A 17,979-nucleotide genomic window follows, 5' to 3' on the forward strand; every position below is an offset into this window, starting at 1 on the left:
CTATATAAGTAGGGGATCATTTTAACCATATGGACCTACAAAATAAAGATAAGGTATCATTTTTGCCGTAAAAACGGAAGCCCCCGAAATTTACAAAATAGTGTTTTTTTCATCAATTTTGCCGCACATTGATTTTTTTCCCTGTTTCACCGTAGATTTTTGGGTAAAATGACTAATGTCATTAGAAAGTAGAATTAGTGACGCAAAAAATAAGCCATCAAATAGAATTTGCGATCAGCTACTAATCCCCTACCCTATGGATAGGGGATAAGTTGTTTTTTGCCAAAGTTCTCTTTTAAAGGAGTACTCTGGTGGAAAACATTTTATTTTTTTTTTTTACTGTTTCCAGAAAATAATCCTTCCAGTACTTATCATCTGCTGTATACTCCACAGGAAGTTGTGTAGTTTTTTCAGTCTGACCACAGTGCTCTCTGCTGACACCTCTGTCCGTGTCAGGAACTGTTCAGAGTAGGAACAAATGTCCATAGCAAACCTCTCCTGCTCTGGACAGTTCCTGAAACAGACAGAGGTGTCAGCAGAGAGCACTGTGGTCCGACAGAAAAGATCTACACAACAGCAGCTGATAAGTACTGGAAGGGTTAAGATTTTTTAATAGAAGTAATTTACAAATATGTAGAACTTTCTGGCACCAGTTGATTAGAAAAACATTGTTTTTCACCGGAGTACCCCTTTAAAAGGGTACTCCGCTGCTCAGCGTTTGGAACAAACTGTTTCGAACGCTGGAGCCGGCGCTCGTGACACCTCTGCCGTCACGCCCCGCCCCCTCAATGCAAGTCTATGGGAGGGGGCATGACGGCTGTCACGCCGCCTCCCATAGACTTGCATTGAGAGGGCGGGGTGGGGTTTGACGTCATGATGGGGCGGGACTATGACGTCACGAGCTCCCGGCGCCAACTCTAGCGTTCGGAACATGTTTGTTCCAAAAGCTGATCAGTGGAGTACCCCTTTAATGCAGATTTTTGCATAGTGTAAAACCTGCTGCGTGTGTAGTTTTCCCAGGTTCACAAAGTGCCTTATACTGTATCATCCTACAAAAGCCCATTTATATAGCCATAAAGAAAACAACTGTTGAAAAACATGTTTTGCGCGATGTTTTACCAATAATAGTCTGTGAGTACATTGTGTTCCATCTTAGATGAATTCAGACGTGTCAATGAAAAATAGTGAAGTGATAAAAGACGTGACGGGGCCCCAGGAATCCTTCTACCTGAAGCCTCCGGGCACTGTCTGATCTCTGCGGCAGAGTGTGACTCCTCAGCCCTGTCACCTGATATGTCGCCCAGCGTGTGTTTCACTTGTGACGTCACTGGCGATGAAGTGTCCCCGTAACTATAATAGTCAGACGTGAGGCTCAGCGGAGGCTGTGGTCACTGTCCCTGCTGGAGTCTGCTCCTTTCTCCTCCGGAGCTGCGCTCTCCAGCCCCACAGAACAATTATGCAGCGAGAGGCGAAGTGACGGGAACAACACCGCAATATTATATAACAGACCAACGATACCGAAGCTGGTGACAAAGTGACAAAGAAGACAGAATGTGTTTTAGTTAAAGGGACGGAGTTGTTATTTCTTATATGATCAGCTGTATCATCCTATAGCAGTGATGGTGGGCGTCCATTGATGTTGGTGGCACCTTGCCCCTGGTTGTCTGTAGGACCCTCAACCTGTATCATCCTATAGCAGTGATGGTGGGCGTCCATTGATGTTGGTGGCACCTTGCCCCTGGTGGTCTGAAGGACCCTCACCCTGTATCATCCTATAGCAGTGATGGTGGGCGTCCATTGATGTTGGTGGCACCTTGCCCCTGGTGGTCTGAAGGACCCTCACCCTGTATCATCCTATAGCAGTGATGGTGGGCGTCCATTGATGTTGGTGGCACCTTGGCTCTGGTTGTCTGTAGGACCCCTCACCCTGTATCATCCTATAGCAGTGATGGTGGGTGTCCATTGATGTTGGTGGCACCTTGGCTCTGGTTGTCTGTAGGACCCCTCACCCTGTATCATCCTATAGCAGTGATGGTGGGCGTCCATTGATGTTGGTGGCACCTTGGCTCTGGTTGTCTGTAGGACCCCTCACCCTGTATCATCCTATAGCAGTGATGGTGGCTGTCCATTGATGTTGGTGGCGCCTTGGCTCTGGTTGTCTGTAGGACCCCTCACCCTGTATCATCCTATAGCAGTGATGGTGGGCGTCCATTGATGTTGGCTGCACCTTAGCTCTGGTTGTCTGTAGGACACCTTACCCTGTATCATCCTATAGCAGTGATGGTGGCTGTCCATTGATGTTGGTGGCGCCTTGGCTCTGGTTGTCTGTAGGACCCCTCACCCTGTATCATCCTATAGCATTGATGGTGGCTGTCCATTGATGTTGGTGGCGCCTTGGCTCTGGTTGTCTGTAGGACCCCTCACCCTGTATCATCCTATAGCAGTGATGGTGGGCGTCCATTGATGTTGGCGGCACCTTGGCTCTGGCTGTCTGTAGGACCCCTCACCCTGTATCATTCTATAGCAGTGATGGTGGGCGTCCATTGATGTTGGCGGCACCTTGGCTCTGGTTGTCTGTAGGACCCCTCACCCTGTATCATCCTATAGCAGTGATGGTGGGCGTCCATTGATGTTGGTGGCACCTTGGCTCTGGCTGTCTGTAGGACCCCTCACCCTGTATCATCCTATAGCAGTAATGGTGGGCGTCCATTGATGTTGGTGGCACCTTGGCTCTGGTTGTCTGTAGGACCCCTCACCCTGTATCATCCTATAGCAGTGATGGTGGGCGTCCATTGATGTTGGCGGCACCTTGGCTCTGGTTGTCTGTAGGACCCCTTACCCTGTATCATCCTATAGCAGTGATGGTGGGCGTCCATTGATGTTGGCGGCACCTTGGCTCTGGTTGTCTGTAGGACCCCTCACCCTGTATCATCCTATAGCAGTGATGGTGGCTGTCCATTGATGTTGGTGGCGCCTTGGCTCTGGTTGTCTGTAGGACCCCTCACCCTGTATCATCCTATAGCAGTGATGGTGGCTGTCCATTGATGTTGGTGGCGCCTTGGCTCTGGTTGTCTGTAGGACCCCTCACCCTGTATCATCCTATAGCAGTGATGTGCTCTCACACTTGACCTTGTCTTCTCGGCTCCTCTGAAGTAATGCTCATTCGTGGCCGCCATTAATCCTGGATAAGTTAATGATTCTCCTCTGTCCCATCATTCACAGGGTGAGTCTACAGTTTACAAACCCCCGGCCTAGAAGCGGCAGGAAATATAACAAGTCTGCGATGCAGAAGCTCCCGGACATATTACCAATCAGGATTCTATGGCTCTTATCAGAGATTTATAGCGATCCTTGGGGAACGGGGCCGGATTACAATAAATGAGCGCACTCCATCCTCTGAGATCATGGCGGTGATAGGAGATGATTTACTGGGATGGGTTTTTTATTTCCTGCCCCGCCAGTATAATGTGGAGCCATATGTGGTAGTACCCCCCCTCCCCATGTGTCTTAACCCCTTCATAACTTCTAAGATGGCCATACACCTTAGATTCGGTCATAGTGAATATAAGTGAACTTTACAATTACTGGAGAAGTCTAATATTTCTAGGTACCAGTTAGTAGAAGAGACGCTGCAGCAGCTGAGATTTCCGTCTATTGATTTGTTGCCGGACGTTATGTTCAGTAATGTCAGCGACTTTACAGTTGTGGCCGCCATAGAGCGGAGCGCACCTTGTACCCATGGAGGCTGCTGCTCAGACGCATCATTTGCTGGTTCTCATCTCTGACACCTACGTCTACACTACACCTGCAGCCGTGCCCCCTCTTTATTATTACTTATCCTAATACAGTGGTCCCTCAAGTTACAATATTAATTGGTTCCAGGACGACCATTGTATGTTGAAACCATTGTATGTTGAGACCAGAACTCTATGGAAACTTGGTAATCGGTTTTAAAGGCACCAAAATGTCATCCAAAAATAGGAAAAAGGTGAGGATTAAAGAAAAATAAGTAGATAACTAATATAGATAAAGCAAATCCTTATATATAATGGTAAGAAAGATCTGCTGGGAGCTGTAACCACTGTCTATGTCAGTGTTTCCCAAGCAGAGAGCCTCCAGCTGTTGCAAAACTACAACTCCCAGCATGCCCGGACAGCCAAAGGCTGTCCGGGCATGCTGGGAGTTGTAGTTTTGCAACAGTTGGGGGCACCCTGCTTGGGAAACACTGGTCTATGTAGAGGACAGGAGCTTCTTCGGGGTCCTGTCCAGTACATGCAATGTCCTAAAAAAGTAACATGGAGTCGCCCTTACCTGGTGTCCAAAGGAGCAGCTAACCCTGGTACAGGTAAAGAGTACAGAACATGTAATACCTCCCTGTACTGTAGGGGGCGCTACCAGACACCAGTCAGTGCATACACTTCAGTAATACAGGTAAAGAGTACAGAACCTGTAATACCTCCCTGTACTGTAGGGGGCGCTACCAGACACCAGTCACTGCATACGCTTCAGTAATACAGGTAAAGTGTACAGAACATGTAATACCTCCCTGTACTGTAGGAGGCGCTACCAGACACCAGTCAGTGCATACGCTTCAGTAATACAGGTAAAGAGTACAGAACATGTAATACCTCCCTGTACTGTAGGGGGCGCTACCAGACACCAGTCAGTGCATACACTTCAGTAATACAGGTAAAGTGTACAGAACATGTAATACCTCCCTGTACTGTAGGGTGCGCTACCAGACACCAGTCAGTGCATACGCTTCAGTGATACAGGTCCAGAGTACAGAACATGTAATACCTCCCTGTACTGTAGGGGGCGCTACCAGACACCAGTCAGTGCATACACTTCAGTAATACAGGTAAAGTGTACAGAACATGTAATACCTCCCTGTACTGTAGGGGGCGCTACCAGACACCAGTCAGTGCATACACTTCAGTAATACAGGTAAAGTGTACAGAACATGTAATACCTCCCTGTACTGTAGGGTGCGCTACCAGACACCAGTCAGTGCATACGCTTCAGTGATACAGGTCCAGAGTACAGAACATGTAATACCTCCCTGTACTGTAGGGGGCGCTACCAGACACCAGTCAGTGCATACACTTCAGTAATACAGGTAAAGTGTACAGAACATGTAATACCTCCCTGTACTGTAGGGGGCGCTACCAGACACCAGTCAGTGCATACACTTCAGTAATACAGGTAAAGTGTACAGAACATGTAATACCTCCCTGTACTGTAGGGTGCGCTACCAGACACCAGTCAGTGCATACGCTTCAGTGATACAGGTCCAGAGTACAGAACATGTAATACCTCCCTGTACTGTAGGGGGCGCTACCAGACACCAGTCAGTGCATACGCTTCAGTAATACAGGGGTTTTACCAGTAAATTGCCCATTCTGATTGGTCGGTTCTTCCGGCCAGTGACACTTTTCACAGATCTGGGCTCTCTATAGCATTGTATGTTGAGTCTGGTTTCAACTTACAATGGTCCAGAAAAGACCATTGTATGTTGAAACTATTGTATGTTGAGGCCATTGTAAGTTGAGGGATCACTGTACAGCATTTTATCAGCTTTTCGCCAACTATTGTTTGGCTGCTGCGTCATAGGAGGGTCAGGATGGGACAAGCGTCTCAGACATATAAAATCCTTACTCTGCATTTGTACAGGAGTAAAGATTTACTTGTTTTCTTTGTGTATGATCAGATGTAGCAGAGCTGAATGTGTCCCCTGATCACTCATTGTAAAGATTTGTTGTTGTAACATTTCACAGTGATCGTCGCTCTTATCACTGACACATTGGTATTATTTCTGCAAATGTAAAGGTTTAGGTTTTGCCATAGCAATGCATTGGAAAGTCAACCAAACTTCTTAGGCTGTGTTCACATGTCGATTTTTTTTTTTTCAATTAGATCCTTTTTATAAAACTTTTTTCATTTAAAACAAAAACAGACAAATAGTTGGCACAATGTATAAGACAGAGGAATACAAGGTATGACTGACAGCATAATATCAGACTCGTCAGCAATGAGATATACCAACATTGTGCGCAAAAAATGAGATAAGGATACAAGTGTGGTGTCCCGGTACCGTATTGTTTACCGTACCTTGTGTGGTGGTCCCCAAAGTCAGAGTTACTTCGTTCCAGTAGCATCCTCCTGGTAGGATAGCCCCTAGTCGCCTCTTTCTTATGCAATTCTGTGATGTTTACATGTATAAATAATTGTATATTTAATTAGCTATATAGTGCCGCAGGACCTTAGGTCACATGACTCATGTTAATTCTAGTAAGGTGTGTGGAAGGACCTTTGGAGGTCTCATGTGTGGTCACATGGTTAGACCATAATTCCTGAGCAGCATATCTCTTGGGTTCTGGACTAGTGGAGAGAGAAGTGAAGCCGGCATCTAATCGTGAGTTACGATATCAATCCCCGCTAAAGCTCGTGTGACTGCTGGACCTCAATCCCCTAAATCCAGTGGAACAGCACTTATTCCATTTCTAAGCTCAGAACTCACGAGGTCCCAACTAGGGATCGACCAATATAGATTTTTTAGGGCTGATACGATAATCTGTGGCCTTTCAGGCCGATAGCCGATAAGGCTGGGTCCACACTACGTTTTGTCCCATACGGGAGCGCATACGGCAGGAGGGAGCTAAAACCTCGCGCTCCCGTATGTGACCGTATGCGCTCCCGTATGCCATTCACTTCAATGAGCCGACCGGAGTGAAACGTTCGGTCCGGTCGGCTCATTTTTGCGCCGTATGCGCTTTTACAACCGGACCTAAAACCGTGGTTGACCACGGTTTTAGGTCCGGTTGTAAAAGCGCATACGGCGCAAAAATGAGCCGACCGGACCGAACGTTTCACTCCGGTCGGCTCATTGAAGTGAATGGCATACGGGAGCGCATACGGTCACATACGGGAGCGCGAGGTTTTAGCTCCCTCCTGCCGTATGCGCTCCCGTATGGGACAAAACGTAGTGTGGACCCAGCCTAACTTTGACCGATATTCCGGTATAAATTATCGGCTATTTCAATCCCCCCCGGCGGGGCAGAAGCCGTTGCAGATCAGTGATTTAAATCAGCGGGCGCTTTAAATCAACGAACTGCAGTGGCTTTTGCGGTGCCAGAGACCGCCGCCGCCCGCTTCTCTCCCCCTGCCTGTCCTGAGTCTAACCACCTTAGTTGCCCCATCGCCTCCCCCCCATCCTCTGCCCACGTACCGCCGCTGCTGCCCCATTGCCTCCCCCCATCCTCTGCCCACATACCGCCGCTACCCCATCGCCTCCCCCTATCCCCGGTGTTATAATTACCTGTTCCCGGGGGTCCGCGATCAACACAGCCGCAAGGGAGGTGTATAACTACTATGTATCCTGATCTCATAGAGATAGCAGCAGCAGTATACAGATAGAGCTGGAGGGGAGGTGTTTAACTACTATATATCCTGATCTCATAGAGATAGAGCTGGAGGGGAGGTGTATAACTACTATATATCCTGATCTCATAGAGATAGCAGCAGCAGTATAAAGATAGAGCTAGAGGGGAGGTATATAACTAATGTATATACTGATCCCATACATACAGACAGCAGCAGTATACAGATAGAGCTGGAGGGGAGGTGTATAACTACTATACATCATGATCCCATAGAGATAGAGCTGGAGGGGAGGTGTATAACTACTATATATCCTGATCTCATAGAGATAGCAGCAGCAGTATAAAGATAGAGCTAGAGGGGAGGTATATAACTAATGTATATACTGATCCCATACATACAGACAGCAGCAGTATACAGATAGAGATGGAGGGGAGGTGTATAACTACTATACTGTATATCCTGACCCCATAGAGATAGCAGCAATATACAGATAGAGCTGGAGGGGAGGTGTAAAACTACTATATATCCTGATCCCATAGAGATAGCAGCAGCAGTATACAGATAGAGCTGGAGGGGAGGTGTATAACTATTATATATGCTGATCCCATAGAGATAGAGCTGGAGGGGAGGTGTATATCTACTATATACACTGATCCTATAGAGATAGCAGCAGTATACAGATAGAGCTGGAGGGGAGGTTTATAACTACTATATATCCTAATCCCATACAGATAACAGCAGCAGTATACAGATAGAGCTGGAGGGGAGGTGTATATCTACAATATATCCTGATCCTATAGAGATAGCAGCAGCAGCAGTATACAGACAGAACTGAAGGGGAGGTGTATAACTACTAGGGATGTAAGGAAAAATAGATTCCCGCGATTATCGCGATTTTTCACTTGCCGATACTGAATCGATTCAAAATATTTTTGAATCGATTCGTTTAGTGATGTGGAATTTGTATCTCCTGATCCCCGGAACAGCATGTCCCGGGCATCAGGAGATACAAGTTCCACATTTTGTCAGCCGGATCTGACGCGGCGGCGCTCTGGGTGTACGGAGCGGGCTTCGACTCGTGCCCGCTCCATACTCTGCGGCCCCCGGCTGATTTCAGTAGCCGGGGGCCGCTGATGCATCACCGCCGCTAATATCCAGCATGCGGTGCTCTGCAGTGTGTATGGAGCGGGCTCCCGACTCGTGCCCGCTCCATACTCTGCAGCCTGTGTCCTCCGAAGCAGAGCAGGGGAGATGAGAAGCTGTGTACAGTATTTGTCTTCTCTCCCCTGCTCTGCAGACGTGCGGGGGGGGGGGGGGGGGGGGAGGGAGATGAGGGGGCGTGGCTTATTTCTCCCCGTACAGACCTGCGTCCTCTGCCTTCGCTCCCCGCACGTCTGCACGGGGAGACTGTATGCGGCGCTCACAGGGGAGTATGGAACGGGCTCGGGATTCCTGCCCGCTCCATACTCTGCAGCCCCCGACTGTTCTCAGTAGCCGGGGGCCGCCGCTAATAGCCAGCATGCGGCGATCGCCGCGGCTGGCTATTAACCCTTTAGATCGCCGCTGTCAAAGTTGACAGCGACGTCTAAAGGGACATGTGTATGCTCCCTGGTGGGCTAGATCGCCCCCCCCCCCCCGCAGCGCGATCGCGATCCACTGTGGAGGTAGCCGGAGGACTTACCTCTGCTTCCCTGCTCTCCGTGGCTCTGTCATTGATAGATCCTGGCTGGACCAGACTCTATCAATGGATCGCAGACAAATGGAGTTCAATAGAACTCTATTCATCTGTCTGAGGAATCTAATGATTCCTAAAAGACTAAAAGTGTATAAAAAAATAAAATAAAAATAAAGTTTTAATAAAAGTGTAAAAGACATAGTTTTTTAGACAGAATCGGGATATATCGCGATGTATCGTCACCTAGACGGTATCGCAATATATCGGGATATATCGAATCGCCACACTGGGATCGCGATTCGAATTGAATCGCCAAATTCTTGGCGATTCACACCCCTAATAACTACTATATATCCTGATCCTGTAGAGATAGCAGCAGCAGTATACAGATAGAGCTGGAGGGAAGGTATATAACTACTATATATATTTCCTGATCCCATAGAGATAGCAGCTGCAGTATTCAGAAGGTATATCTGTGGCATCTTAAGTAATTATTTGACAGTCCTCAGGCCTGTTATGTATCTAATGGACTTAACACCCCCCTCCCCCCCCCCCCCCACACATCTTTTATTACAGTCATAGGCAGAATGTAATAGGAGATTGGTGGTTTGACAGCACATTGGAATATATATGTATTGCAGGATATTGTACAGCCAATTGTACCGTACCCTAGGGTGGGGCTAAAACTGTAAGACATTTTAAATGTATATATATATATATATATATATATATATATAAAAAAGTCTCCATATAAAAAATTTGGAACTCCAAAAAAGTAAACATAATTAATGTCTGTAATCTAAACAGTATGAAGGGTTTAAACTACTAAAATACTGAATGAGAGAATTGTAAATTTTTGGTTTCTTCAAAATGCAGTAAAGTTCAACGTGTGAACACAGTCTAAAGACTTCAGATCTTTATAAAACATAATTCTTATAAAACACCTCAGTTGTGATTATAGGTCAAATCACTGTTTCGTCTAATGTCATTATTTATCTAAAAAAAAACACACTTTGAATAGGCAAACACATCAAAACTGCACATAATGTGAACTGACCCCATCCTACTTATCAGATCACTTGTGTGATCTCCAGCACCAGCAGCCTAATTGGATGACCAGGTGCAGTGATCAGACTCCATCCCCTCTCTCTGCAAAGCCAGAGGATTCATGGGAAATGTAGGCAGCATTAGAAAATCATTTCAGTGACGGAATAGGGATCAGTATGGCTAAATATCCCATGCCTGCCACATCAGCTAAATCAGGTACACAAGAACCTTTACATTTTTGTCTAATAGACTATGCTGCACTTTATTAGCAAAAGAAAGGAAAAAAACATTTAAAAAAAATACAGAATTAGATTGTAGAGTTGAGCCGATGACAGCAGAGACATTTTGGGGTATTTCTTTATTTTTGTATAACCGGGACTTATGTTTCTTTCCCTTTTACAGGGCACCTTGGAAGCACAATATCAGCTCCGACTTTCGCTCTTCGATATCACCTACCACCATTTCTTCGGTAGAACTTGGAAAAGTTTGATAAAACCAATAAAAACAGTCACAGGCCAAACATCCAAAGTTTTCTTCAATGAGGTGAGTGATGGAGGGGTAACCTGAAGATTTGGGGCGCCAATATAAAATCTATAGCCCTCACCTTTATGGGTCATTTATAGTCGGCTCATGAAGGCCAAAGGTAACTCGGGGTTAGTTCTCAGAGGAGGACACAACATCCATAACCAATGCACAAGTTATGAAAACAAATGTCATAGGTCATGTTTGTTAGAAATCATAATGGAGGACTGTTCCAACCTGACGTCTTAGTAGCAACAACCGGAAAAAAATAATCAGGATTAATAGGAAAAATAACACTGCATGCACCATGGTGGGACCCCGCAGACCCCATTGAGGTTCAGTATAAACTGTTGTTATCCATCCGATGCCTGGCGCCTGTTCACATCTGCATCTTTTCCAATTTTACCCCCAAAAAGTGTAAAAAAAAAAAAAAAGAATAAACAAACATATTTGGTATTACCGCATGCATAAATGTCCAAACTATCAACATTTTATGTAAATGATTCCATATTGTGAATGACATAAATGTAATATGACATAAAATAATACCCAGAAAAACGACAGATTACGGCACAATAAATGAGCCTTCATAAAGCCCCGTATACAGAAAAATGAGAAAGTTAGAGGTGGTCAAAATAGGGTAATTTTAAACATAACGTATTTTTCGCCCTATAGGACGCACCCAATTTATAGGTGCAAAATCTAAAAAAATTAAGATTTTGAACCCAATAGTGGTCTTCAACCTGCGGACCTCCAGATGTTGCAAAACTACAACTCCCAGCATGCCCGGACAGCCGTTGGCTGTCCGGGCATGCTGGGAGTTGTAGTTTTGCAACATCTGGTGGTCCGCAGATTGAAGACCACTGCATAGGAGGTAACACTCACGTGTCCCCGCCGCTCCGGACCCGTCGCCGCTGCCCTGGATGTCGCTCCATCGCTGTCGCCGTGTCCCCGTCGCTCCGGAACGTCTCTGCTGCCGGCCGGGTATCCTCGCTCTCCGTCGCCGCCATCACGTCGTTATGCACGCTGACGCACGTACGCGACGACGTGATGACGAGGAAGGAGAGCGCCGGCCATACAGGGGATCCCTGAACGGAGAATACACCGAGGAGGCAGGTAAGGTCCCTACCGGTGTCCTGTAAGCACTAACCCGGCTATTCAGTTGGGCTGTTCGGGACGCCGCGGTGAAATCGCGGCGGTCCCGAAAAGCCCGACTGAACAGCCGGGTTAGTGTCACTTTCCCTTAAGACGCGGCGGTCAGCTTTGATCACCGCGTCTGAAGGGTTAATACAGGACATCACCGCGATCGGTGATGTCCTGTATTAGCCACGGGTCCCGGCCGTTGATGGCTGCAGGGACTGCCGCGATAGGGGTGTATTCGCCGTATAAGACGCACCGACTTTTTCCCCCCAGTTTTGGGGGGGCGTCTTATACGGCAAAAAAATACGGTACTTATTTTGTGAAAATAGTTAGTTTTTTTTAAAAGCAGTACAATAATAGAAAAGTATGTAATCACGGGGATCATTTTCATTGCATTGACCCACAGAATATAGAAAACATGTCAGTTTTACCGTAAAGTCTACAGCGTGAAAACAAAACCCTCCAAAAATGTGCAAAATTTCAGTTTTCTTTTCAATTTCCTAACACAAATATAAATTTTTTGGGTTTTCTGTACATTTTATGGTAATATAAGTGATATCATTGCAAAGTACAATCGGTCACACAAAAAACAAGCCCCTATATGGGTCTGTTGATAGAAATATAAAAGTTATAGATTTTAGAAGGCGGGGAGGAAAAAACTAAAACTCAAAAATTCTACTCCACTGGAAAATATATATATTTTTTTTAATAAACTGATGCCAAAAAGTTAAACATATTTGTACATTTTCTTAAAAGTCTTAATCCTTCTGGTACTTATCAGCTGCTGTATGCTTCACCGGAAGTTCTTTTCTTTTTGCATTTCCTTTCCGCCTGACCACAGTGCTCTCTGCTGACACCTCTGTCTGTATCAGGAACTGTCGAGAGCAGGATAGGTTTGCTATGGGGATTTACTCCTCTCTGGACAGTTAATAAAATGCACAGAGGTGTCAGCAGAGAGCACTGTGGTCAGACTGGAAAGAACTACACAACTTCCTGTGCAGCTGATAAGTACTGTTTAACTTTCTGTGGTGCGGTGAAATCGCGGCATCCCAAACAGCTTGCAAGATGCGAGGTGGATCCTTTCCTGCCTCCTCGCTGTCGCCGAATGACTGCTCCATGCCTGAGATTTTTTCTTCAATTTTGTCACACAATAATTTTTTTTTAAGCTTCTCGGTAGATTTTTTTGGGTACATGACTGATGTCACTGCAAAGTAGAATTGGTGGCACAAAAATAAGCCCTCATATGGATTTTAGGTGCGAAATTGAAAGGGTTATGATTTTTAAAAGGTAAGGAGGAAAAAACGAAAGGAAAACGTAAAAACGCTCGGTCCTTAAGGGGTTAAGGGTGGATTTACACTAACAATTTCCGCCCAGAATTTTCACTTGTTCCGGGTGGAATTTGCTGTATTTGCAAAGAGCAATATACAGAGGTCCCTCAACATACGATGGTAATTCATTCCAAATGGACCATCGTTAGTTGAAACCATCGTATGTTGAGGGATCCGTGCAATGTAAAGTATAGGAGGTTGTACTCACCTGTCCCCGCCGCTCCGGACCATCACCGCTGCCCTGTATTCGCCCTCCATTGCTGTCGCCGAGTCCCCGGGGTGTCCCCGCTGCTCCGGACCATCTCTGCTGGCCTGGATCGTCGTTCCTCATCGCCGTCATTTCGCTGCGCACACCGCTCCTATTGGATGACGGAATGGCGTGCGCGGTGAAGTGATGACGACGAAGGAGGGCAACAGCGATGCAGAGGAGCCCAAAGAGGACGGTCCGGAACTTCGGGGACAGGTGAGTGACCATCACCGGACAACACAGGGCACAGTAAACGGCTATCCGGTGGCAGCTGAAGAAGTCTGCGCTGCTGGATAGCCGTTTATGCGATCGCAGGTCGGGGGGGGGGCACTGTATTAATATTATATATCCACACCATACAGTGCGGTATCAAGTTCTCTTTATTCTGCTGGGACCTTCGCCTCTCACCAAAATGGGGTCCCCCCCTATCTGCAGGACTATGTGTGTTTCTACTCTACTAAAATGGAGCTAATGGTAACATAATGGCAGCTAATGGTAACGTAATGGCAGGTTGTGGCCCCCGGTACAGATTTAACATTGGGGCCCATGAGTTCTTCTCGTTTCCCCATATTTTAGGGAAATTCCTGTTCCCCGTGCATTCTACACAATGACCACTGGAGGGCAGCAATGCTCTGCGCATCTCTCGGTCGGTGGTTATTACAGTGAATTAATGAGTTGTGTTCGGCTCTGCCGCTCCCTGTCATTCCCTGACACTCCTAATGCATGAGAGCTGCTTGTTGGCTGAGTGGAAAGCTGTTCTCCATATACGCGCATACATATAAAGAGCGTCCTCCAGTGCGGCTCAGCGCTGACAGCCGGGAGAAGAGCGCTGAGCCCTAAATGTTTAATATTTATTAGTGTTTTCTGCTGATGTTTTCTGCTTTTTCGTTTGTTTGCTTGTTTCATTTGCACTTAAGCCGGTCGCTGTTCCTGACACCGAGTTTTTACAGATCTCATCATAGCCAGAAATGGTTCGCGGCTGGGAATGTCTGTCAGCTCCCGGTAGCATATAGCCATTAACCGAGAGCTATTATAATCATCACCTGCAGGCTACACCGCCACGTGCTCAGGGAGGGTCAGCCAGGGGGGCACTTACTTATGCACAGCTGTGGATTAGCCACCTGCAGGACAGGCATATAATCCATATTCTGTTTCATCTCATTATCAATACAATTAGGTATGTTCAACAGTGTTTCTCTACCAAGGTGCCTCCAGCTGTTGCAAAACTACAACTCCCAGGATGCCCGGACAGCCTTTGGCTGTCGGGGCTAGCTGGAAGTTATCGTTTTTCAACATCTGGAGGCACCAGAATCTGTTTAATCTAACTGTCTGTACAATTTAGTACAGTGGGGATCAAAAGTTTGGGGCCCCCCAGGTAAAAATTTGTATTAATGTGCATAAAGAAGCCAAGGAAAGATGGAAATATCTCCAAAAGGCATCAAATTACAGATTAGACATTCTTATAATATGTCAACAAAAGTTACATTTTATTTCCATCATTTACACTTTCAAAATAACAGAAAACAAAAAATTGGCCCCTGCAAAAGTTTGTGCACCCTGCAGAGTTAATATCTTGTACTGCCCCTTTGGCAAGTATCACAGCTTGTAAAAGCTTTTTGTAGCAGCCAAGAGTCTTTCAATTCTTGTTTGAGGTATCTTTGCCCATTCTTCCTTACAAAAGTCTTCCAGTTCTTTGAGATTTCTGGGCTGTCTGTCACGCACTGCTCTTTTAAGGTCTATCCATAGATTTTCAATTATGTTGAGGTCAGTTTGCGCCTCTTGATGTAATCCCCCGTGGATTTCGAGGTGTGATTAGGATCATTATCCATTTGTAGAAGCCATCCTCTCTTTAACTTCTGCTTTTTCACAGATGGCATCAAGTTAGCATCCAAAATTTGCTGAAATTTTATTGAATCAATTTTTCCTTCTACTCGTGAGATGTTCCCTATGCCACTGGCTGCAATACAACCCCAAAGCATGATTGATCCACCCCCATGCTTAACAGTTGGACAGAGGTTCTTTTCATTAAATTCTGTTCCCCTTCTTCTCCAAACGTACCTTTGCTCATTCCGGCCTAAAAGTTCAATTTTAATGTCATCGGTCCACAGAACTTGTTTCCAAAATGCATCAGGCTTGTCTATATGTTCATTTGCAAAGTTCAAATGCTGATTTTTGTGGTGAGGACGTAGAAGAGGTTTTCTTCTGATGACTCTTCCATGAAGACCATATTTGTACAAGTATCTCTTTATAGTGGAATAGTGAACCACAACTCCAGTGTCTGCCAGATCTTTCTGGAGGGACTGTGCAGTCAAACGTGGGTTTTGAATTGTTTTTCACACAATCCTGCGAGCTGTTCTGTCTGATATTTTTCTTGGTCTTCCAGATCTTGCTTTAACTTCCACTGTTCCTGATGACTGCCATTTCTTAATTACATTCTGAACAGAGGATATTGACATCTGAAAACGTTTTGCTATCTTCTTATAGCCTTCTCCAGCTTTGTGAGCATCAACTATTTTCAGTTTCAGATTTTTAGACAACTGCTTAGAAGAACCCATGGTGCTGATTGTTGGGGCAAGGTCAGATGAGTCTGGGCATTTATAACCTTTGAGATTGACATTGGTCTTCCCAGATGATGATTGAGAACAATCCATGACACTGGCAGGTCTCAGCTTTGCAAAGGGGGCAGTGCATGCTATAAATTCTGCAGGGTGCACAAACTTTTGCAGACGCCATTGTTTTGTTTTCTGTTATTTTGAAAGTGTAAATGATGGAAATAAAATGTAACTTTTGTTGACATATTATAAGAATGTCTAATCTGTAATTTGATGCCTTTTGGAGATTTTTCCATCTTTCCTTGGCTTCTTTATGCACATTAATACAAATTTTTACCTGGGGTCCCAAACTTTTGATCCCCACTGTATATACAACAGTGTTTTCCTACCAGGGTGCCTCCAGCTGTTGCAAACCTACAACTCACACCATGCCCGGGCCAGTGTTTTTGCGCTGTTCCTTAGAGAAAGCAACCATGTTTTTCTAATACTGTGTAACTAAACTAAACTTTCTGGCAAAATTCTGACATCATCTCTCTCCCCTGAGGATGCTATCGGTACAGACAAGCAGAAACACGTTTAGAGTGTTTAAGTATATTACCCTCTTTTTCATCTCTATACCAATGTTTCCCTACCAGTGTGCCTCCAGCTGTTGCAAAACTACAATTCCCACCATGCCCGGACAGCCTAGGGCATGCTGGGAGTTGTAGTTTTGCAACAGCTGGAGGCACCCTGGAAGGGAAACACTGATATACAGAAGAAAAAAATGGTAATATACTTAAACACTCCCAACGTGTTTCTGCTTGTCTGTACTGACAGCATCCTCAGGGGAGAGAAATGATGTCAGAATTTTGCCAGAAAGTTTAGTTTAGTTACACAGTATTAGAAAAACATGGTTGCTTTCTCTCAGAAACAGCGCCACACTGGTCCACAGGATGTATGCAGTATTGCATCTTATTCCACTGAAGTGAATGGAGCTGAGCTGCAATACCACAAACAACCTGTGGTCAGGGGTGGGGCTCTGTCTGACAGAAAGCAACCATGTTTTTCTATTATTGTCTAACTAAATTAAACTTTCTGACAAAAGTCACGTTCTATTGCACATTAGTTTTTCTGATTTTTTATGCCTTTTTTGAGACTGTTTTCAAAAGTGGGCAGGGCTTTAGTGTATTGGATAAAATTTACACCAGATATTGGTGAACCTTATTGCTGAATTTTTCTTCAGCTCGTTTCTCCTGTGGATATTAGCCCGAAAGGCTGTCTGGGCATGCTGAGAGCTGTAGTTTTACAACAGCTGGAGGCACACTCTTTGGAAAACCTGGCCATAGAGAATATATAGAGCGATGTCTAAACGTGCACGCTGCGGCTCTGTTCACTCGGGGACAGGTGACCTCTATTCTCATGGTCGATCAGGGTCCCTACAGGTGGGATAACCCCTTCCAGACCAGTGGTGAAGCGCTGGTTTTATTGATTTACTCCCCGTAGTTTTTTTTCCTAAATTAAAGATTTCTCACCAAATGTCTCTCTTACTTCTTTAAGTGGACGATATTGCGTAGCGCAGGTCACATGACGCCTTTCTACTGACCAATATATATTAAATTAGGCCCTATGGCTCGCAGCTTTGGCTCCAGTTTTGTTGCATTATTTTTTTTTCCTGCAGTGACCCCTGCTGGGTAAATTTAGTATTACAAGCTGATTACTGAATGACGATAATGGCCCAGATTTGCCAATACTGTGTAACTAATCTGGAGCATCTTTATGTCTGTAGTTTAACAATAAGTAGCCATGTTTTACACCAGTGTTTATGAACCAGTGTGCCCCCAGCTGTTGCAAAACTACAACTCCCAGCATGCCCGGACAGCCAAAGGCTGTCCGGGCTTGCTGGGAGTTGTAGTTTGCAACAACTGGAAGCACCCTGGTTGGGAAACACTGGCCAAAGGTTATCCAGGCGTGCTGGGAGTTGTAGTTTTTCAGCAACTGAAGGCACACTGGTTCAGGAACACTGGCCAAATGTTATCCAGGCATGCTGGGAGTTGTCATTTTTGAAAAACTGTGGGCACACTGGTTAGTAAACACTGGTCAAAGTCT

General features: G+C 45.6%; 1 protein-coding gene across 2 annotated transcripts in view; it reads left to right on the forward strand.

The window, feature by feature from the left end:
- Nucleotides 1–17,979, forward strand: part of NPHP4 (nephrocystin 4) — a 292,086-nt gene that overhangs the window by 20,344 nt on the left and 253,763 nt on the right. For both annotated transcript variants that reach the window (XM_056544490.1, XM_056544489.1), the window contains one exon: nt 10,508–10,648. In XM_056544490.1, the coding sequence (XP_056400465.1) occupies nt 10,508–10,648 (141 nt within the window). The remainder of the gene's footprint in view (nt 1–10,507; nt 10,649–17,979) is intronic.

This window comes from Hyla sarda, chromosome 10, assembly GCF_029499605.1.
Source record: "Hyla sarda isolate aHylSar1 chromosome 10, aHylSar1.hap1, whole genome shotgun sequence".
NCBI classification, from domain to species: domain Eukaryota; kingdom Metazoa; phylum Chordata; class Amphibia; order Anura; family Hylidae; genus Hyla; species Hyla sarda.